Source organism: Ipomoea triloba, chromosome 4 (assembly GCF_003576645.1).
Source record: "Ipomoea triloba cultivar NCNSP0323 chromosome 4, ASM357664v1".
Taxonomy (NCBI): domain Eukaryota; kingdom Viridiplantae; phylum Streptophyta; class Magnoliopsida; order Solanales; family Convolvulaceae; genus Ipomoea; species Ipomoea triloba.
The window spans coordinates 30,917,340-30,940,810 of NC_044919.1; the positions used below are offsets into that span (position 1 = coordinate 30,917,340).

General features: G+C 39.9%; 3 protein-coding genes across 3 annotated transcripts; all 3 read right to left on the bottom strand.

Moving 5' to 3' along the window:
- Positions 1-336: 336 nt before the first annotated feature.
- LOC116017042 (xanthotoxin 5-hydroxylase CYP82C4-like) lies at positions 337-2,936 on the bottom strand. Its single transcript, XM_031257551.1, has 3 exons — positions 2,303-2,936; positions 1,633-2,014; positions 337-1,167 (listed from the first exon to the last, which is right to left on the bottom strand). The coding sequence occupies exons 1-3, from the start codon at positions 2,911-2,913 to the stop codon at positions 538-540; spliced, it is 1,623 nt and encodes a 540-aa protein (XP_031113411.1). The 5' UTR covers positions 2,914-2,936; the 3' UTR covers positions 337-537.
- Positions 2,937-11,207: 8,271 nt separating this feature from the next.
- Positions 11,208-13,484, bottom strand: LOC116017875 (xanthotoxin 5-hydroxylase CYP82C2-like). The gene is made up of 2 exons (XM_031258533.1): positions 12,450-13,484; positions 11,208-11,947 (listed from the first exon to the last, which is right to left on the bottom strand). Exons 1-2 carry the CDS (start codon positions 13,437-13,439, stop codon positions 11,321-11,323), a joined length of 1,617 nt encoding a protein of 538 aa, XP_031114393.1. The 5' UTR covers positions 13,440-13,484; the 3' UTR covers positions 11,208-11,320.
- Positions 13,485-20,083: 6,599 nt separating this feature from the next.
- On the bottom strand, positions 20,084-21,364 carry LOC116016154. The gene has a single exon (XM_031256317.1). The coding sequence runs from the start codon at positions 21,362-21,364 to the stop codon at positions 20,084-20,086; it is 1,281 nt and encodes a 426-aa protein (XP_031112177.1).
- Between the last annotated feature and the right edge of the window lie 2,107 nt (positions 21,365-23,471).

The following is a 23,471-nucleotide window of genomic DNA, read 5'->3' on the forward strand; positions in this document are numbered from 1 at the left end:
TAAATCTTAATATACACATTTACATTACTCAATATTCACAATTTTGTTATATAGATTCTAAAATTATGTTATATTATTGAATATAGAGTTATGAAATTGTGAACATATAGTTATATAATTATGAACATATAATTCAAAAATTTTGAACATAGAATTATAAAATTATGAACATAGAATTCTAATATTGTGAACATGAACCTAAATCCACCTTACAAGGTGTGTCCGGGTCCATAACATAACAACCTTTAGTACCTACAGGCACTGCACCTCCACATTCCCACGATTTGCATAAATTAAAATACATTTAATTTAATTTAATTTAAATGGGAAAAGACAGACATATTATACATAAATTTTATTCACTAAATTCATCCAAACACAAGATCAACACAACACAGCATTCTAAAATCTCACTCCAGCTACAGCATTGGAGTTGAAATTTCATCTAAAATTTAAAAGTATTGGACCTCTTGTACACAGAATATAGGGATAAGAAGTTGGGCAGGATTTATTCAAACAAATATTTGTACATATATCTTAGAGCCCATAGAAGTTTGGGGGCAGGCGGGGCGTAACCACTAGCTGTAACGGCGTTGCCCGGGGCAGAGTTACTCCCAATCCCTCTTCCATGTCCAGTTCCACATTCCCAGGTGTGCTGAAATTGAAACCTTGAATCAATCGAGCAATGGTGAGATGCGAAATCTGCAACGCATACGTCATTCCCACACAGATTCGTCTCCCACACCCGAAAGGCACATACTCAAACCGTTTCAGCGGATTATCCGCTTCTGTCGTTTCCCTGTTTAAGAATCTCTCCGGCATGAACTTGTCGGGCTCCGGCCAGAATTTCGGGTCTCGCATGATTTTCCAAAGGTTAACGTTGAACTGGGTGCCTTTTGGGAGGTCGTAACCGCCGATCTTGCAATCTTTAGACGTCATTCTGGGCGTTAAGAGCGGAACGGAGGGATATAGGCGTAGCGATTCTTTGACGACGGCCTGTAGGTATTGTAGCTTTTTAACATCGGAATCTTCGACCCATCTGTCTGTGCCGACTTGCGCCTCTATCTCTTCCCTGCAACGCTTCATTACATCGCCGTACTTCACTAGTACGGCTAGTACCCATGTCATATGAGTCCCCGTTGTATCCGACCCATCTATGATCATACTCTGCAAAATTCAAGCATAGAGTTTCAACATATAGGCCAGTTGGCTGATAGTAAAAAATTGTTTAGAACACTAATAGCTGTTTGGTATATTTTCTTTTCTCAAAAAGCTAATTGAAAAGACTGTTTTGAATAGCCTTTTGAATTTTAGTATTTTGGAGTTGCAAAAGGCTTGTTAACCAATCAATTAATAGTGGTCAAATAAGTCAAAATTGGTTCATAAGCTGATTATTTACCAAATAGGACCATAATATATATAAAATATAAAGTTAAATATCCAATTTAATCATGACTATAAGTCTATAATAGGTTTTTTGAATTTAATTCAAAATGATTTTTTTGTGCTTAATTAAATCATCAACTTTGATGATTTTACGGAATTAAGACCTTAGTTGTTATAATTAAGCACTTAATCGAGAAAAACCGGTTAAGGGCTAATTTGGATAAAGTAACTTAAAAAATATTATACCTGGGTTGTTCCCTTGATAGCCATTTGGTGGGTATGGGGAAGACCTTTAACGAATTCCTTGTCGATGGTTGAAAGCATGAGGTCGATCAAGTCCTGATCATCTCCGGCCGCCGGCGCCGGAGCATTCCCCAGCTGCCGTCTCTCAATATGTTGGTCAATCCAGGCTTGAAGAATTTTATCAACCTTTTTATTGTTACGCTTCATGGCCCTAACATGCCCCTGGAAATCAAACCACTTAAACAGCCGCAATGGAAAAGCATCCTGCAGAACAAACAGCCCGCTCAGATATTGGAACTCCCGGAAAACCTTAATAATGTCTTGCGCCTCTTTATACTCCGCGCTGTCGTCGTCGCCGACCGCCCCTCCGACCTTAAACTTGTACCTATAAGAATTTTTCATATGGTATAATATTATTTAAGCGTTTATGAGGCAAGTATATGACTGAGTTAATAAGTGATTTAATTAACTTAATATTCCATTTGGTTTTATGACGCCTAGGCTTCTAAGAAAAAACGGTTCTCTTTGTGGAAAATAATTTCGAGAGAACTCGGTTCAATTCTTACAAGTGAAAATTCTCCTAAGCCAGTTCCCGTGTCCCAGAACAAACTCGGGTAGACCCCACCGTAAAATTAAAAAAAATAAAATAAAATATATATATATCTAAGAGTACCTCCTCCCGGCGACGATCCGACAAGAGGTGTTCAACGTCAACTGTGCTAACCACTCATCCATGCCGACAACCGCCGCCTTATTCGGTTCAGGAGAAGCAGTGACGAAAAGGTACAACTCTTTGATGCTGGTCTCCAGCTCCGACATGCGGATATGCTTCACCTTGTCGAGTTTAACGTTGGACAGAAGCTCCGACACGACAAACTTGCGCATTACGCGCCAGTACGCATTGTCGGAGCTGAAACTAAACATGGCGTAGTTGTAACCGAGGTGTTCGCCGACGGCGAACTCCGGCTTCGACGCCACGTCGCGCTCGTGCGTGGTGAAGCAATCCTTGGCGGCTTCCAGGCCGCAGATCATCGCAATGGGAGTCATCCCTGACCGCACGATGAAAAGCGGGCCGTGCTTATCCGCCATATCTCCCAAAGTCCGGGAGAGAATTTGGTTTTGGCTGTTGAGGATGGGAATGTGGCCGATGATCGGAAGAGCGCCGGCGGCTACTGGGGGTAATAACAGGTTTCTGTTCTTGTTATTAGGGTTTATTATTGTGATGTATAGTAAAACGAAGAAGATGAAGCCTGCAAGACATGAGAGGAGATTAGGAAGATCCATGGAGGGATCAGTATGTAATGTAGCTAATAGCGGTAGGTAATGGCGCTACAACTTGCTTTATATAGAGATTATCGATCTATATATTGACACCGCCGTGATAATGTTAGCTCAAGAAAGTGTCAAATTGACCCCTTAAGTGGGATGGATAGTGTAATTAGATCACCTAATTGAAAAAAGCTTAATTCAAGTCTCCTAAATCGATAAAAAGGTGCAATTGAGTCCTAAATAACTTGTTTAACAGGTTACTACTCCTTGAACTAAAATTAAGCGCAAAACTTTGTAATTTGTATCACATTTAGTCTTACTGTCAAATTAATATGTATTTTATAAATAGTTTTAATAAATTTTAAATATTAAAAAAAAAAAAAAGAAGCAAAAGTCGGCAGTCCCAGCTGGGGACTGCCGACTTTTGTTTTGTTTTGTTTTTAAAATTATTTAAAATAATTTATTTATATTATTAAAAAAGTTTTGTAAAATTATTTTAAATAATTTAAAAATAATTATATTATAAATAATTTTGTTTTCAAAAACGAAAATTACATTTTTCGTCCATAGGTTATAAGATAATTATAGAATTCGTCCATAAGTGTTGGTCATACTTACTTTTCGTCCTTAAGTTAACTTTTGTCTCTTTACTAATAAAACATTCGAGATGAAATTTACAATTTTAGTATAACTCAGGGATGTTAAGTGAGCATGAAAGGGCAAAAAGTGCAACACCAACATAGAGTTCGTCACTGAGTGTTAGTCATGCTCACTTTTCGTCCTTAAGTTATCATTAGCGTTGCACTTTTCATCTTTTCGTGCTCAAATTTCGTCCCTGAGTTATACTAATGTGAATATATTGGCAATACAATATTGCAAACTGGTCATGATTCCATATTTAGTACAATATCCTTCTCAGTTCTCACTATACCAGAGTCATAGACCTAATTAATGTCATGGTCAACTATATGTGGCTGCTTCAAGGATTAGTAATCCTAATGGGTTAAAAATTCTAATACCCAATGAAGGTGGTGAGAGTAGTAACTATACTACGAATGTTGTGTACCATGAAGTTTTTAATAATTTGTAACTTTTGCATATTAAATAAAAGATTTAATATATAATGTTTTCTTAAATTAGCTTGCGTTACATAAATCACAAATTAAGTAAGTTCTATGGATTATATCATTGTAAACTACATAATAAAATCACATAATAGTATTTAATTTCAGTCCGTGCATCGCACGGGTATCATACTAGTTAATGTGAATATATTGGCAAGCATGGACTAATATATGACTAAAATGTGAAAAATCATAATGGATTTCACCTTTTTAATTATTGTAATGATTCTTCATATTAATAGTAAATCGGTAAGTTTAGTATAAATTAAACTACTAAATAATAAAAACATAGATAGACTTGTTGAGATATTCAAAGATATTAATCATTATGCCTCTATGGGTGTTTCTCATGTGTCTCTTTGTTTTCCTAAAATCACTGTATTTATTATCATATTTTCAATATTTTTCATATTTTCAATATCTTCATGACACTATACATGCACTGGTTGTATTAAGGTTTGAGTAGACATAATAACAACACATCAAGTTTTCATCTTTTTTTTTTTTTTTTAATTATACAAAACTAGAGTTTTGGAAATAAATTAAAGGTACAAAATATTTGGAGAAAGAAGAGAGTAATTCGAGTCACTCTATAGTTGAAGTATATTAAATAAAAAAAAAATGTCAAATAGGCAATCAAATTTGTATGGTTCGTGCAATTAGACAATCAAATAAAAAAGCGTACAATTAAAACATTAAAGATGCAAAAACTGTGCTATTATCATTTTTTACCCATTGCTCCAAGTAAAACAAGTTAAATTAATGAATTAGCATTTAATATAATTAATTTAAAAATGTTAATGCTTATGTGGACGGTTATGTGGTAGTGACATTGCACATTATATAAAAAGAAAAAAGATTGTAGACAATCTGGACAAAGGGGAGGCAGCCATGGCTTTCCCTTCTTCATTTTTTTTTTGTTTTTTTTTTTTTTGAAAATAACCCTTCTTCGTCTTAAATTCCGATTTTATTTTATTTTCAATCCTCTCCTCCATCGATGGAGGAGGAAGCTGCCTCCTCCATCTAGTAGGAGGAGAGCACTTCCTCCGTCAATGTCGACAATGGAGGAGTTCGCCTCCTGATCCGTCAACGTCGACATCAACGGAGAGGAGGCCGCTTCCTCCTTCGTCGATCTGGATGAAGGATGCTTTTTTTTTTTTTTTTTTTTAAATATTTAAATGAAAATTAATATATATTATATTAGTTAAATAATTGAAGAAAAATTCATTTTGTTTTCTATGTGACATACTAAATCAAAAGTTTACCAACAACTTTACTTTTACAATGTAGTATCTGTTCATAACTACTTTCTCAACCGTTGGTTTTACAATGTAGTATTTGTTCATAGCTACTTTCTCAACCTACTGAAGCACTCTACAGTCGCCTCCACTGTGGCTCGAACCCACTCCCCTCCATGTGAGAGTGTAAACCGGGTGCCACTAGACCGCAAGGTCTTTGGCAAATAGTTTAATTGCACATTTTTAATGTTAAATAGTTTAATTGCATATTTTTAATGTTAAATAGTTTAATTGCAAATTTTTTGTTCGATGATCTAATTACACAAATTATACAAGTTTAATGGTCTATTCGACACTTTTTCGTAAAAGTGCAATTCCTTTTTACTACAAAGATTATGTATTTATACATAGAAAGAGAATTTGACGGTCATAATTAAGACCAGCTAGAAGCCAAGGAGAACAATTTGTTTTCGATAACTTAATAACCTTGTGGTCTAGTGGCACTCGGGTGCACTCCCATATGGAAGGGAGTGAGTTTGAGCCTTAGTGGATGTGACTATTGATTATTTGTGCTTCACTAGATTAAGAAAATAGTTATAAAAAGATACTATATTATAACAGAGTAAGTAGTACTAAAATTACACTGGTTGTGTGAAGGATAGAATGACATGTACGCAAATTGAAAGTAAGAAGAAAAATAAAAAACAACCATGAATTTGGACTTGCATGGTCTCAACTCGATCTCACTACTACACTGGAGATGATTGGTTGGGTGAAGGATAGAATGACACGTACGCAAATTGAAAGTAGATCAAAATAAATTAATATCTTGAAGTTATACTATATTTACTCTTAAACTACGTTAAGGGTGCATTTGGTTCAAACATTAGAATTAGAATAATAATTTGAATCAAATACTTGGTAATGATAATAAGTTTAAGTAGAAATAGTCTTTTTGTTTGATAGTAAATAGAAATTCAAATCAAAATGAATGAATAAATAATTATTATAAAAATATATATTAAAGTTCCATATTTATTTCATGGACAATAATGATCCTTTTAATTTTTTTTTTTTAAAATTTTTTCTTCTTATTTTGATTCTATTTTTCAAAAGTACGGGAGAAAAATAATAATGAATTTTATAATTATTTAAGAATTTGAGTCCAATAGTAGAATAACAAAAATAAAAAAACAAACATCATAATAGATATCAAATTTTATAATAGTGTATAAAAGTCTTGAACCAACAAACACAACCAAAAATAATAATAGAGCAACAATCCATCAATTAGCCCTCACCAGTCACCAGTGTCCACTATCGCTATCCAAGACCCCACGAGCCTCGCTGGGTGGATCGAACTCAATTCCTTGAGCTAATGATGTCCTCATAGGAAATCCAAATTAAAGAAAATAAATATGAGAAAATGGGAATTTTCATTTTTTCAATTATACTATTATTACTTTTTATTGGGTAGAGGTTTGGAAGGTCGAGTACAGCATCATGACATTGAGACGTGACGATGATTACTACACAAGTGTAAGTAAATAAAGTTGTACATTCATTATAATTTTTAACGTAATAATAAACGTTTGATATAACGAGTAGTATTAGAGCTGGTCATGATTTCAAATTCCATTAAAAGATGGAAAATAACGAAACGTGTCATTGATAGACGAAAAATAATTTTCTTATAATTCAAAAATAAATGTGTCGTTTTCCGATAAAAATGTAAGGGGAACCAATCTAAGAAATCAGCGTCACAATATCTTCACTAAGATGCCCACTGACTCACTGAGTAGACCTTGATGGTAACCACCACTAATTTTATGCATACAATTGTAAAAGTAGATGGATAAAAGTTGCTATGATATGATCCTTGTCCACAGGTAACCCTACACCACCATCGCTAATGACATCCACATCATCCATTTTTATTTATTTATTTTTGTCTCGAGAGATAAATCGGTAACCATTCCCTAATTAAAAGTATGCACGAAAAAATAAATTGTATTATATTTAAAAAATATATACAACAAATTTAATCGAGAAAATATTAGTTAGAATTAAACTCATAACTTTTTTTTTTTGTAAGTGATACCGCAAAATACCGAACAGAAATACGGAACAGTATACTTGTATTTATACGGGTCGGGTACAAGGAAAAATACCCTAGGCGAGACCGAGCTACGTGACAGTGGGTCAGAGGTTCCCGGTCTCTTTAGCTATTGTATTAGAAGAAATAGCCAAAAGTCCTCTCTACCACATTAAATGCGCTTTTTATAGTGGCTCCAGCAAGGATTTCGGTCTGGCGGCATGTAGGACGTGTGGCGGGCATGCACCGGTCAGTCTGTCGGTCCAACATGTCAGCGGATAGATGCGCGGGTGCGAGGTTTCTGGTTCGAACCTCCGCAAAGGTTCATACCACAGTTCGGAGCGCAAAGAAGCCCGGTCTAGCCAGACCGGGAGGAGGATCTTATGGGTCTGAGTAACCCCTTACTAAATACAGAACCCGAGAGACCGGAAAAGTAGACCGGGATTTTATCCCTATCAATAAGAGAGGTATACTTTGCTCACTCAATTATATATTTTGATGTCCCATCATCTTTTCCCTGGAAAGGGTGGTGCTTCAATATATATTATGCCACGTTTTCATGATTTCTATTCTTAATGGAAATCAAAATCAAACATGCAATTAACAAATTTCTATTATTGCCGTGGACCTCATTTTGCTATCTTAAACATATATCTTTAATTTGGGTAGATTCTCAAGATTTTTGAGAGCATTGATGTTTTTTTTGAAAAAAATTAGCGAATGGACAAAAACAAACACTGTACTTACCCTTTTTATTAAATTTTCTCTCTGAATTTCCTCGTGTTACCCCATGTTGAGTGCTATACTACTTTATTCATTAATCCAAACATTAGTAACAATTATTGAATTATTTTATTGGATTGATTAAGTCATTAATTTGATCAATCTTGCCCACAAATCATTAAATCAAATTCATTTTGTATTAAGGGTCACACTTGTGCGAGACCGTCTCACGGATCCTTATTCGTGAGACGTGTTGGGTCGGGTCAAAGCACCGTGCAAATTTCATACTTATATGCTCAAATATAACACTAATCAAAAATACAATTTTTGTTACTTATAAGAAAAAAAGTAATACATTTTTAATAATAAGTAAGGTTGACAAGTGCCCCTTACTTATAAGGGCAAATATAATACTTTTGAGGAAAAATGTACAGTAATACTTTTAAATCGAAATGTAAAAGTATTGTATTTTCCCTTAAAAGTATTACATTTACCCTAATAAGTAATAAAAATTTTATTCCTGATTAGTATTACATTTGAGCATATAAGTATGACATTTGTGCATATAAGTGTTACATTTGCATCTTGACCCGACCCGACCCGTCTCACTGTCACCGTGAGACGGTCTCACACAAGTTTTTGCCTTGTATTAATTATTAGTTGACTTAATAATTTTCCGATAGGTAATTATTAATTAAGCATTATTCTGTTGTCAGATTAATATGCGTGTATTTTCTCCCCAAATATGCATGTATTTTGTTGTGTATAGATGGAGTATTTGGTTGCAAAAAGAAAACTTAAATGGATTACCGTTTTACGGTAATGTCATTGGAGTTTTTCATTCTTTTGTCCATTCCCCAAATTTGTCACTCATTTTCAAAAGTTTCAAAATTAGTTATTACTTTCTTTAATTCATTCATCAGGAGGCCCAATATAACCCTGTGTAACTCAAGAAAGTAGGCTATAATTGTAGGAGACACCTTTAAACTCGTACCATACTCAGACTAATCACTGTTTGCACCGGTCCGACCCAGTTAAGTGACAAACAATCGTTATACCCTGCACCACGGTGCACATAGCAATGTGCACCACGTACGTAAAACGACGTCGTTTTGGTGTAAGTGGACGCGGACGCGGATGACTCCATGGAATTCATTATATATAATACACATAATCATTATCTAGAATACACAGAACGTTTGCCTACAATACACAGAATGTTTGCCTAGAATACACAGAATATTGACACACAATACACATAACTCATCCTCCTAACATTCGAATGCACGGACACATCACAACCTGTGTTAATAACATGAATACACAGAACGTCATCCTCCTAAACATTCGAAATACTCATCCTCCTAACATTCGAATGCACGAACACATCACAACCTGTGTTAATAACATGAATACACAGAATATTGACACAAAATACACAGAACGTCATCCTCCTAAACATTCGAATGCACAAACACATCACAACATGTGTTACTAACATGAATACACAGAACGGTTGCCTAGAATACACAACATAAATATAGAGACCGACCGAAACGGGAAACGTGATTTCTAAAGGACAAAGTACTGACTAGGTTGGTTTCTCCATATGAGAGGAGGTTCGAACTCCCGACCTCTCTTAAAGGACAATAGTGCACGACCACTCATGCCAACCAAGATAGTTATCTTTGAAATAATAAGGGTTCAATTCCAACCTCCTAGAATGAACGGGGATCAGTTGGGAAGAGTTTACACCAAAAAAATGTAGAGGCACAACACTATACATCTTTTAGAGCAAATTATGCCATGTACTCAAGTCCAAAACACGCGTCTAGATTTCTTCAACCAAAAATAAATTGTGAATATAGATTCAAAAATTGTGTTATACAGTTGAATATAGAGTTATGTAATTGTGAATATAGAGTTCTATAACTGTGAATGTAGAGTTCAAAAATTGTGAATATAGAGTTTTGCAATTGTGAATATTATATATGTAATTTTGTATAATGAGCTCTAAAATTGTGAATATTCAATTCAAAAATTATGAATATAGAGTTCACAAATTATGAATATAGAGGAACGAATTCTGAAGACAAATTGCAAGTTAATGGCAAGGAAGGAACTCAAGGAAGCAATTTTTTTTATTTTTTTTTTAAATTCAGACAGCGTTTTGAAGTAAAACAATACCGTTTTGGACCTGGGTCTACCTTACAAGGTGGACCAGGTCCATGCATAACAACTGATGTTTTAGAATTCAAGGTAAATTTCAAAAAAATAAAAATAAAAAGATCTAGAGGCCCAACACTATACATCTTTTAGAATTCAAGGTAAATTTCAAAAAAAATAAAAATAAAAAAATCTAGAGGCCCAACGTTATACATCTTTTAGAATTCAAGGTAAATTAAAAAAAAAAAAAAAATTAGAGGCCAAACACCATTCATCTTTTAGAATTCAAGGTAAATAGTAATTTAGTATTTAAATACGCAAATTATACCGTGGGCCATGGTTCAAAACGGTGTCGTTTCTTTTAATGAAAAGAGACGGCATCCGTTCGCGCCATTTGGAGTAAAGTAGCTCTATATTAGTGTAACATACAGTTTCATTTTATATACACTGTAGTTTCCTTTCAACAAAATTATAGTTGAAATGAAGTCTTGATTTAATTTAGTCCCCCGGTGTGCTTCACTACAATTTTAGTGTCTTGGCACAATGCACCTTCAAAAGCGAACCAAATCCTCATTACCCAAAAAGACAATGGTAATATACGTAATTCTCATATGTGTTGAATATATATTGTAAATTAGGTGTACCGTTTCATCAATGTTCAATGTGTGATTCTAATTATTTGACCAAAATTAATGTTAAATTTTATATTATATTTTTTGAACAAAATATTTTTTTTTAATATACTCTAACATAGTCATAATATATGTTTAACAATTATGTCAATTTTGATTGGGATGGGATTCGACCTAAGACCTTCGTTATGAAAATTAATGAGTAAGTTAAGAATAATAAATAGCTAACGGAATATTCCATTACTAAAGTTTACAATGACGAAATACAAGGGTATTTAAGAAAAATAAATGATATAATAGGGTGTAAAGTAGGAAAAATAAAAAAAAATACTAAAATCAAAATAATATGATCCATTGATTTCAACAAACACTTACACTGACATTTTTTATTTCCCGTTACGACCATAACTTTATTGGCTATTTTTAGATTTGTAGACGTAGATATTACCGTCCATAGAATTTTGGGTGTAGGCGCGGGGTAAGCACAAGTTGTAATGGAGTTGCCCGGGGCAAAGTAACGCCAAATCCTTCCGTCATGTCTAGTTCGACATTATTAGGCGTACTAAAATTGAAACCTTGAACCAAACGGGCAATTGTGAGATGTGAAATTTGCAACGCATATGTCATTCCCACACAAGTTCGTCTGCCATACCCGAAAGGCCCATACTCAAATCGTCGCAAAAAACTATCCACTTCTGCTTCTCCCTTCATAAATCTCTCTGGTTTAAACTCCTCAGGATTTCGCCAGACGCTCGGGTCTCGCATGATTTTCCACAGGTTAACATTGAATTGGGTGCCTGTTGGAAGGTCGTAACCTGCGATCTTACAATGTTTGGATGTCATTCTTGGAGTTAAAAGCGGAACGGGAGGATATAGGCGTAACGTTTCTTTTATTACTGCTTGTAAATATTCTAAATTTTTTATATCGAAATCTTCCACCCATCTTTCTGTCCCAACTTGGGTATCTATCTCTTCCCTGCAACACTTCATTACATCGCTATGCTTCACTAGTAAGGATATTACCCATGTCATAAGAGTTGCCGTTGTATCTGATCCATCCACTATCATACTCTGCAAAGTTAGTGTTAAGCATATATATAATATATAAGATATAGAAATAATATAATATGAAAACAAATCTATTGACCATGTTATAATTCTCATTTTGATTCTCCGTTATCAATTCATCAAAAATCATTTTTGGACTATATATATATATAATTTATTATTCAATTTAGTCTTTCATAATTTAGTACATCAAAGGGTCAACTTGAGAAAATTTTATATAATTGAAGAACTATTTTAGATTAATTGCTACTTCCCCTATCTCGTTTTACCTGATTTGTTTACTATTCATTAGTCAAATCAGTACCTTAACGGACCAGTTTCGTTAGGCCGACCTTTTCACGGGTTATCTTTTTATAGCCCTAACTCGTTCCACTGTGTGGCAGGTGCGGACCAGTCCGTGGGCTTCAGCCCACTTTAGTTTGACAGTACTAATATTGAGAAATAGATTGGAAGGGAAAAAAATGTGTATCTATAGCATTTATATAAAATGAATTGTATACAATACCTCGATTAATCCCTTGATAGTCATTTGGTGGGTATGGGAAAGACCTTTAACGAATTCCTTGTCAATAGTTGAAAGCATGAGGTCGATGAGGTCCTGATCATCATCATCTCCGGCCACCGGCTGAGCATTTTCCGGCCGCCGTCTCTCAATATGTTGGTCAATCCATGCTTGAAGAATCTTATCAATCTTTCTATTGGTACGCTTCATGGCGGAAACATGACCCTGGAAATCAATCCACTTAAACACCCGCAACGGAAAAGCATCGTGTAGAACGAACAAACCGCTAAGGTACTGGAAATCCCTGAAAACTTTTATGATGTTTTGCGCCTCCTTATATTCCTCGAAATCGCCGCCGCCGACATTTCCTCCGACCTTAAACTTGTACCGCCTCCGGGCAACAATCCGACAAGAAGTATTCAACGTCAACTGTCCAAACCACTCATCCATCACCACCACAACCGTTTCAGAAGAAGAGGCGGTGACGAAAAGGTACAACTCTTTGATGCTGGTCTCCAGCTCGGATTTCCGGAGATTTTTCAGCTTGTCGAGTTTAACGTTGGACAGAAGCTCCGACACGACAAACTTGCGCATTACACGCCAGTACGCATTGTCGGTACTAGAACTAAACATTGCGTAGTTGTAACCCAGGTATTTACCCACGGCGTTCTCCGGCTTTGCTGACGCGTCTTTGTCGTGGGTGGTGAAGCAATCCTTGGCGGCTTCCCAGCTGCTGATCATGGCGATGGGAGTTATCCCTGACCGGACCGTGAAAACCGGGCCGTGCTTATCCGCCATGTCTCCCAAAGTTCTGGCGAGAATCTGTTTTTGGTTGTTGAGGATGGGAATGTGGCCGATAATAGGGCGTGCACCGGCGGCGACCGGAGGTAATAACAGGTTTTTGTTGTTGTTATTAGGGTTTATTATTCTAAGGTATAGTAACACAAAGAGGATGAACCCTGCAAGACAATAGAGGAGAAGAAGATTATCCATGGATGAATCAGTCGTGTAGCTACTAGAGTAGAACAAATGAGTGGGAATCAGGTAAAATGGTCTGGATAGGAGCTTGCATTTGATTCGGTATATATATAGAGCATTGGGTTCAAATGATAACGGTGAGGCTAAGAGGTCAGAGAACTTAGAAGGGATGTGATGGTTTTAACGGATCGGGTCCACCATAAACCGGATACAGAAGGCCGGGTCTAACAGATTAGGACCCAGACGGTTACAAAAGTAACTATAAGAATCGAACCCGCGACAGGGGGTTGAGAATAAGGAGCGATACCACTAGACCGTAGTATCCCTGGAGGATGATTTTTCGTGCCAGGGTTTGGGCCCCTTGGTGGCCCGCGCACACCCCTTCGTGCATTTCAGCCAGTACTTCGTCTGCCTCGACCTTAGTTAGGCAGCGGAGTAGCGGCCCGCCGAAGGATAGCTTGAATAGATTGCCGTCTATTATTTGGTACGATGGGGCCATAGTTACCACTTTACGTGCCCTCGTCGAGTCGTTCGGGGTAGTCCCGTGTTTTTTATAAAGAATCATCTCCTGCATCCATTCGTCCGGGGCGGGGTGGATGGCACATGCGTCCTCCCTCTCGATGCTGGGCGCGCTTACATCGACGGTAGTGATTATCTGGGAGACATACCCCAAATGGTCCTCCAAGCCCTGCGTGACTTTAGACAGAAGGTCGGCTTCCCCGTTCTCTGCTCTAGGGATTTGAACCAACTCCTATCGCTCGAAATCGGCCAATAACCTTTGTACCACCTCCTTGTACTGTCTCATCCGGTTCTCTCGAGTTTCGAATTGGTTGTTTACGTGCCCAACAACGAGCCTGGAGTCGGATCGGATTGTCAGGCTACTCACTTGGAGTGCCCTGGCCAATTTCAACCCGCCTACCAAGGCTTCGTATTCTGCCTCGTTGTTGGACACCGGGAAGTTAAACCTGAAGGCTTGGTAAGCCTTAAAACCTTCCGGGGATATCAGTACTGCTCCGCCCCCGCACCCCTTCTTGCTAGACGCCCCGTCAGTGTACATTTCCCAGTCTCTGGACTTCCTATCTGATTTGCCCGGCTCGTCGGGGATGGTGCATTCCACTATAAAGTCTGCCAATGCTTGACCTTTTATAGCTGCCCGCGGGCGGTATTCCAAGCTATATTGCGTGAGTTCCATCGCCCACTTCACCATCCGACCCGAGGATACCGGATTTCTTAGGATCGACCCTAAGGGTTGGTCTGTCAGTACTATCACGTGATGCGCTTGAAAGTAGTACACCAATTTTCGCACGGTTCGGATGAGGGCGTACACCGTCTTCTCAAGGGGAGTGTATCTTAACTTAGCGTCGTGCAGGGATTTGCTCACGTAATAGATGGGCTTTTGGACTCCCATTTCCTCTCTCACCAATACCGAGCTAATGGCGGCTGGCGCCACCCCCAAATATACATATAACACCTCGCCTTTCTCCGGCTTGGACAGGATGGGCGCCGATGCTAGGTATGCTTTGAATTGTTCGAAGGCTTCCTGGCATTCAGGGGTCCAAGCGAAACCATTTTTCTGTTTCATCACCTGGAAGAAGGGCAATGATTTTTCCGCCAGTTTTGACATGAATCTACTCAGTGCAGCCAACTTCCCGTTCAATCGCTGGACCTCCTTCACCGTGGTGGGGTGTCTCATCTGCAAGATGCTCTGTGCCTTTTTAGGATTTACCTCGATTCCCCTATGGGTGACCATGAAGCCTAAAAATTTTCCTCCCTTTACTGCGAATGCACATTTTTTTGGGTTTAGGCGCAGGTTCTTTTGCTTCATGATCTCAAAGCACTTGGCTAGATACTCCAGATGGGTCAAGGCCTCCTTGCTTTTTACCAGCATATCGTCAACGTAGGCCTCCATGATGTTGCCAAGTAAATCCTTAAATACTTCTGCCACCATGCGGGTGAAGGTGGCGCCCGAATTTTTCAGGCCGAAAGCCATGACTCTATAGCAATATACACCATCCGGGGTGACGAACGCCGTTTTTTCTTCATCTTCCTTCGCCATGAATATCTGGTGATACCCCTTAAACGCATCCATGAAGCTGAGCAGCTGGCACCCGGCGGTTTCGTCTACTAGTTGGTCGGTGCTGGGTAGGGGAAAGGGATCCTGAGGGCAAGCTTTGTTGAGGTCCGTGTAGTCCACGCACATTCTCCATGTGGGGGGTTTTGGGGCCAGCACGACGTTAGCTAGCCATGCTGGATACATCACTTCTTGGATATGGCCTATTGCCAACAATGTGTCTACCTCCGCTTTCACAAAAGCTCTTCGATCAGCCGACAGGTGGCGGCGTTTCTGCTTAATGGGTCGGAAACTCGGATCCACTGCCAATTTGTGTGTGATAATGGAGCGGTCTATGCCCGGCATGTCCTCCGGGCCCTAAGCGAATACTATGGAGTATGCCCTTAGGACGGCCATTACCTGCTCCCGTAACTCAGGGTCGAGTCCTTTACCTATTCTAACACAGCTGTCGGGGCGACTTGGGTGTAGTGGGATTTCTTTTAGCTCTACTGCAGGTTCTGGTCCAGTACTTCTTTCCCTCTCCGGCTCTACGGTATGAACCGGCAGGGGGCCTGCCACCAGTTTCTCACATGCCGTGCTATAACATTTTCGAGCTAAGTGCTGGTCTCCCCTAATGGTCCCCACTCCTGCCACCGTATGGAATTTTAGACACAAGTGCTCCATCGAGATGAGTCCTCCTAAGCCGACCAGCCCTGGTCTCCCCAAGATGAGGTTGTGGGCACACGTCACCTTGACTACAACAAATTCCATGTGCATTTCTCGAACGCGGGGTGGGGTGCCCAGCTCGACAGGCAAAGTTATTGAACCTTCCGTTTCCACCGTGTCTCCAGTGAACCCGGCCAACGGGGTCCGTACGGGTGTGAGCTGGTCCTCGCTGAACCCCAGCTTCAGGAATACGTCATGGTACATGACGTTGACGCTGCTTCCGGTGTCTACTAGTACTCTCTTTACGCAAGCGCCGTTGACCACCATCGAGATCACGTGTAACACCCCAATTTTCAACTCTTACATTTATTACAAAATCCGTAATAAAACGCTGCGGAAGCTTACATCATATCAACAGAAAACCGGGTGCTACCGCCACACCTAGAGTGAATTCTATCACCTCTTTGACAAACTCCACTCTAAGTGCACAGGCTAAACTTACAACATTAATAACAATCCCTGTCTACATCAAAGAGTAGACCTCAACCTGTACTTCCCTTCTATTCCGAGCTCATCGGCTACAGGGGCCCACACTAATCTGCAACTGATAAGAAACACATTGAAGTGCAGTTAGCGCGACGGCTAAGTAAGGAAATCCGATGTCACTCAAAAGTAGACAAAGGTTTGAAAACATAATCATTTGGAAAATAGTATATTGTTCAGTGAATCAAAATCCACTCGTCTCGTAAGACAAAATCATTTCTTTCTCAAAGACGTTACAGAGTAACTCTTTACTCATTTTTAAAACTTCCTTAGTTTCATATAGTAAGAGTGAGGCCTACAACCTCGGGCCATGGCACTCCAGCCCTCCCGTAGGTTCCTCCCTTATCCCAACCCCGGGCCGTGGCACTCAAGCCTTCCCGTGGGCACCTCTCCTTATCCCAACATGACGACATAACGGCGAATAGACTTCGCTCTAACAATATAATATAACGACCACTGGGCAAGGGCACTTAAAGCCACCCGTGGGTCAATCAAGGTCCTCCTCAACTTACTTTAGAAACTACGGTTTTGAAAACATGATTCTTCCTTCAATTTTTCTTACTGAAATCATTTCTTTTGGACATATTTCACCAATGAGTCCAATATTTGAAATCGGCTACCTCTTTAGCCCCTGAAGGATTTTCAAACATCATTTTCTCAAACAATAAGGTTTTGACAACCTTTATATCAAAATAGCATACGTTTTTCAACGTAAGTTTTCATAAACATTTTTGGATACGCTTCATATGTCCATCTCATACTTAAAATCAACCAACATCCTTAACTATCGTCCTCAACAACTTCCACTATGATCAACACCATTAGATCATAACTTGAGGATATCGTACATCCAAATATATATAAATTCTAATAGGTAANCCGGGTGCTACCGCCACACCTAGAGTGAATTCTATCACCTCTTTGACAAACTCCACTCTAAGTGCACAGGCTAAACTTACAACATTAATAACAATCCCTGTCTACATCAAAGAGTAGACCTCAACCTGTACTTCCCTTCTATTCCGAGCTCATCGGCTACAGGGGCCCACACTAATCTGCAACTGATAAGAAACACATTGAAGTGCAGTTAGCGCGACGGCTAAGTAAGGAAATCCGATGTCACTCAAAAGTAGACAAAGGTTTGAAAACATAATCATTTGGAAAATAGTATATTGTTCAGTGAATCAAAATCCACTCGTCTCGTAAGACAAAATCATTTCTTTCTCAAAGACGTTACAGAGTAACTCTTTACTCATTTTTAAAACTTCCTTAGTTTCATATAGTAAGAGTGAGGCCTACAACCTCGGGCCATGGCACTCCAGCCCTCCCGTAGGTTCCTCCCTTATCCCAACCCCGGGCCGTGGCACTCAAGCCTTCCCGTGGGCACCTCTCCTTATCCCAACATGACGACATAACGGCGAATAGACTTCGCTCTAACAATATAATATAACGACCACTGGGCAAGGGCACTTAAAGCCACCCGTGGGTCAATCAAGGTCCTCCTCAACTTACTTTAGAAACTACGGTTTTGAAAACATGATTCTTCCTTCAATTTTTCTTACTGAAATCATTTCTTTTGGACATATTTCACCAATGAGTCCAATATTTGAAATCGGCTACCTCTTTAGCCCCTGAAGGATTTTCAAACATCATTTTCTCAAACAATAAGGTTTTGACAACCTTTATATCAAAATAGCATACGTTTTTCAACGTAAGTTTTCATAAACATTTTTGGATACGCTTCATATGTCCATCTCATACTTAAAATCAACCAACATCCTTAACTATCGTCCTCAACAACTTCCACTATGATCAACACCATTAGATCATAACTTGAGGATATCGTCCATCCAAATATATATAAATTCTAATAGGTAAGGTCATTGCCTAACCATAACCTAAAAATCATGAGATTATCATTTAATCTCCATCATTAATCCACGTCCTTAGCATCACCTAATCACCATTAACTCACTAACTACCTCACAATTATCATTAACACATCCATAATCATAATAAGCATAATTCAGAAAATTTCAGCTTGGCGCAGTCCGAAAGATTGAGCCGGTAAAAATAATTCCCGAACTCTTTTTCACTTGAAATTTTTATGGTAGAATCCCAACTTATAGTACTTGATGTCCATAAAAAGTTTTGGTCATTTTGGTCCGCGAATAAACACAGAAAATTCCATCTTTGCCCTTGGCAGTGTGCTGTCCAGCATTTTTCCTTCTCTGGACCAGTTTTGGGAAAAATTCCGAAAACCATACTTATACTACTCCAAAAATTATGAAAGTTTATATGCGGCTTCTACACTTATAGAACTACATGTATAAAAAAAATTGGACCAAAATAATTTACCGATTTTTCCCAGAAATTCACGGAAGTTACTGACAGAAATCTGTCCTGATTTCCTTTCTCTATTTCCACAAGTATAAGCTTATATAGACATAAATACAACATATACAAGCATATCCAAGCTATGAACTTGTATACGAAAATATTCCCAAAGCTCCAAAAACACCATATTTCAACTAAAATCAATTATCCAAATTCAAGTGACTAATTCCAACTTAAGGGAATTCCTTACCTCACAAGTGTGTAATATCACCGTAAAAGTAGTCTTGAACCTTTATCCCCAAGTTTCACCGAAAAACCCTAGGTAGAATACACCACCATAACAACATATTTAAGAAATCTTTACCTACAATCAAGTTCTAGGGAAGAAATCAAGACTTTTTAACCGAATAAAACCGCAAACTTACCGAATAGTTGAAGACTTGTGTGGAGATTGGCTATGGAAGCTTGAAGCGAGGAAGAAGAGGATGAAGAAGATGAAAGCTCACACTCTCTCCCTCTCTTTGTATTTCGGCCAAGGCAAGAACAAAAGGGCAAGGAGAATAAACATGTTTTAGACACTTAGTACTTTGAGGGGAATGTTTGCATGGAAGAATTAAAATAGAATAAAATAATGGTGTATTTTTAAACTTATCAGTTGGGGTCCAAACAGATAAAGTTTCGGTAGAAAATAATTTAAACAGGAATAATTTTGAAACCAAAAAATTTATCCCAGACCGAAACTTGAAATTGGGCTAGGTTCGGTACACCGCGGAATTTTAGCGATGTACGTTCAAAATGAATCTTTTTCTGCTATGGGCTGATTTAATTGAATTGGAAATTCAATATTAATAACATGGTGTCTAATAATTCATTTCCTAGGATAATCGGGTCCGAATACTAGTTCCCAAAATTTTACGGTTCGTGACCGGCACGAACGATCGCAACTTAATAACAACTATTCTTCCTAAAAAAAATTCTCTTGAAGCCTCGAGGGACTATTTCATGAATGTCATAGCTTAAGGAAATATTTTTCGAACCTTAGTCTTACGAAAATGCCGAGGGGTTACATCGCGAGGGCGTCCTTCGGGGCAGTTGACCTCGCCGGGAGGTCTTTGTCCGAGAACCAAATGGGTTCCCGTCGAGGCTTCTTCGTGGCCGGGCGATCATCGACAGCCCCCACGAAGGCCTGCTCCCCTAAGGCTTCCCCGCCAAATATGACGTTAACTACTGGTCGATTGGGTTCGTCTCTATCCTTTTCTTTTTCGGTTTGCGGTAGTTGGGGTGTTACACCCCTTCCCCGCGTGTCCCTTTTGGCCATCCTGTCCCAATCTATAAAGTTACCCAACTTGCCGGCCTGTATCAGTCTCTCTATTTCTTTCCTCCACGCTTGACAGTCGTTCGTGTTATGCCCATGGCAACGATGGTATTTGCAATATTTTGACATGTCCGCCCCCGAGGGGTCGGGGCGCGGGTCTGGTGTTCTCACCAGGTGACATTCCTCGGCGTAAGCCAATATGTCGCTTGGCGGGGCTCTTAGAGGGGTGAAGGGTACCAAGTGAGGCGTCCTGCCTGAGGGGGGTGCTGGTGCCCAGGGTGGCATACGAGAACCCGCGTGGGACTTGTTCCCTGGGTTGGGTTTCCCTTCTTCCCTGCCCCTTCGGGGGTGGGAGGGCATGCTACCCCCGGACTTTGAGGACCCTTCCGTGCGCGACCTCTTGCTTCCTTCCTCCTCCAGGTGTTTTAGACGGTTCGCTTCCTCCGCCTCCGCATAACGGTCGGCTTTCATCATCAGCGAGGTGTAGGTCCTTGGCGTTTTGCGGCGTAGGCTTTTATATAGATCCCCCACCCTCAGGGCGGAGATGAACATGACAATGGCCGACCTGTCATCCATGTCCTCCACTTCGGCCTCCTCCGTTCGCCAACGGATAAGGAACTCCATCAGGGTCTCATTCTTCCCTTGCTTTAAGCTCGCGAGGTGTGTGAAATGTTTTTTACACCTCCTTCCCCGCATGAAACAGGTGATGAATTTCATCGCCAATTCGTGAAATGAACCGATCGATCCACCGGGTAAGTTGGTGAACCAACGCTGAGCCCCTCCGGCCAACGTGGAGAAGAAGGCTCGGCACATGGCCGCCTCGGACGACCCCATCAGCATCATGGCGGCCTGGTAGGACAATATGTGTTCTTGCGGGTCACCAGTTCCATCGAACCTCCTCACGTTAGGCGGTTTGAAGTTGGGCGGGAGAGGTTCGCCCATGATCTCTGAGGTAAATGGCGGGGTGATTGTTATCTTGGGTACGACCGGATGGTCTCCCAACTCTTTCCACCGGATCAACTCTTCCATTTTCGCGTCGATCCTGCGGATCCAGTCCTCGCGGGGATCGGCTCGTCGGTTAGCCCAATGTTCCATCGGGCGATAGACGCTTTCGCCCTCTCCCTCCAAACTAACATCCCCCGATACGTGTCGCCCTCGCACGTCTGTTTGGGAAGGGCGAGGGACAATGATGTCCTGTCGTCTTCCATTAGGGGGTTCGGCCGCACTAGGTTGGCTTCCTTGTGCAGCGCGATCCCCGTGTCCTCTACCCTCCGGGAGGGTAGGATGCTCCTCCGCTCGGACCGAAACCAATACTTCGTCGCCTCCTCCGTTTCTTCTAGGGGCCGGGCCCCTGGCTGTTCAGAAGGTGGGACAACCATTGTACAAGGAACCAACTCAGAAATATGGCCTGACTTGAGGAGCTAACCCTTGGGTTGTGTAAAGAACACGTACTTTCAGTATCGATACCCACAGATGGTGCCAATGATGGTTTTAACGGATCGGGTCCACCATAAACCGGATACAAAAGGCCGGGTCTAACAGATTAGGACCCAGGCGGTTACAAAAGTAACTATAAGAATCGAACCCGCGACAGGGGGTTGAGAATAAGGAGCGATACCACTAGACCGTAGTATTCGTCGTGTTTCTGATGTCCCTGATGAATACCCGAGCCCCCCTATTTATACTGGCTCCCCCCCTCTCAGATTCACCCACGCGTACGCTTCAGATCTCATTCCAGCTCCTTGCGCCACGTGGTCCACGCACGCATGCCACCTAGCCCACGCACGCACGCCACCCGACCCCCTATAACACCGCCGGCACGGGGTGGCGCCAAACCACGGCCTAGCCAGCGCGAGGTGGCGCCAGGTCGCGGCTCGGCCGCGCACCGGGTGCGTTGGGCGCGCCGTGTCCGGGCGTTGCCAGCGCCCCCGTCGGCGCCCCGCCGGCGACACCCCCACTGACCCGGGCCCACCCCTCCGTGGACACCCCAATCCAGGCCACCATCACAAGCCCAATAAATCAGCCCACACCCAATATCCCCATCAGGATGATATTCGTCCACGTGTCCAGATATAATGAATGAGAGAAATATTAAATTTTTAAAAAATACGGTGTCATTTTCATAAATAATTGAACATTAAAGTGCAAGTAAAATATATTACAAGTTCAAGTAGCAATTTCATATAGTGCACCTAAGTGCAAGTGAACTGTATTACAAGTTCAAGTAAAATGTATTAAATTATTAAAAAATTATTAAATTAAAAAAAAAAAGAAGCTGGTTCTTCGTCTCCGGCTTTGTCTCCAACCATGGAGACATGGAGAGGAAGAAACGTACCTCTTCGTCTCCATGGTCGGAGGCGAAGAGGTTCTTTGTCTCCAGCCATGGAGAGGAAGAAAACTTTTCGTCTCCGGTCGTTAGACGAAGGATACGAAGAACTTCTTTGTCTCTTTTCTTTTTAATAATAATTATTTAATTAAAAAAAATTTAAAACATGTTAGAAACCTGCAAATTGGAGAAATTGCAGTTTAGACATTCAATTGTAGGTTTTTTAGGTTCAGTAACCTAATTGCATTATCGTGCGAAGTTCGATGGCTTATTTGACTCTTATTCTTTTATTTTATAATTTTTGCATACTTGAAGTTTAATAATTGGTAACCTTTGATTTTTCAAGATAGAGTGTGTGGATGTTAAATTATCCAGAAGCCTAGACGGGATAACCCTCACAAGTTGGTAAATTATCCGCAACCCCAAAACAAAAAAAAAAAAACAAAAACAAAAAAAAGACGGGATAACCCTAGCAAGTTGGTTAGGTTGTTGGACTTAGCTTGATGATATATAATCACATGAGTTCAAGCTTTCTGTCTCCCAAAAAGCTAGCTCTGGTCTTTTCTTCCAAACTTCACCCTTGTAACCAATTGATCAAGCTACACATGTAGGCCAATTTTACAATATTTGAATGCCATTCTTGGTGTTAAGAGCGAACCTAGAAATATAGCTGTAACGTTTCTTTCATCACTACTTGCAAAACTATAAAAGAGCTTTTAAGAAGGCACGAAAGTGTACATTGCTGTAAAAAAAAATATTAAATTGCTATTATATGCCTTTCTTTCTTCCCAAAAGGTTAAATCCCCTTAC

Bases quoted from the DNA above. Each gene is read 5' to 3' on its own strand.
- LOC116017875 (XM_031258533.1), bottom strand. From the start codon at position 13,439: ATGGATAATCTTCTTCTCCTCTATTGTCTTGCAGGGTTCATCCTCTTT. The intron at 11,948-12,449 runs GTATTGTATACA...CTAACTTTGCAG, and splicing joins CTATCAAGGGATTAATCGAG to AGTATGATAGTGGATGGATC.
- LOC116016154 (XM_031256317.1), bottom strand. From the start codon at position 21,364: ATGGAAGAGTTGATCCGGTGGAAAGAGTTGGGAGACCATCCGGTCGTA.
- LOC116017042 (XM_031257551.1), bottom strand. From the start codon at position 2,913: ATGGATCTTCCTAATCTCCTCTCATGTCTTGCAGGCTTCATCTTCTTC. The intron at 2,015-2,302 runs GTACTCTTAGAT...AAATTCTTATAG, and splicing joins CGGATCGTCGCCGGGAGGAG to GTACAAGTTTAAGGTCGGAG. The intron at 1,168-1,632 runs GTATAATATTTT...TGAATTTTGCAG, and splicing joins CTATCAAGGGAACAACCCAG to AGTATGATCATAGATGGGTC.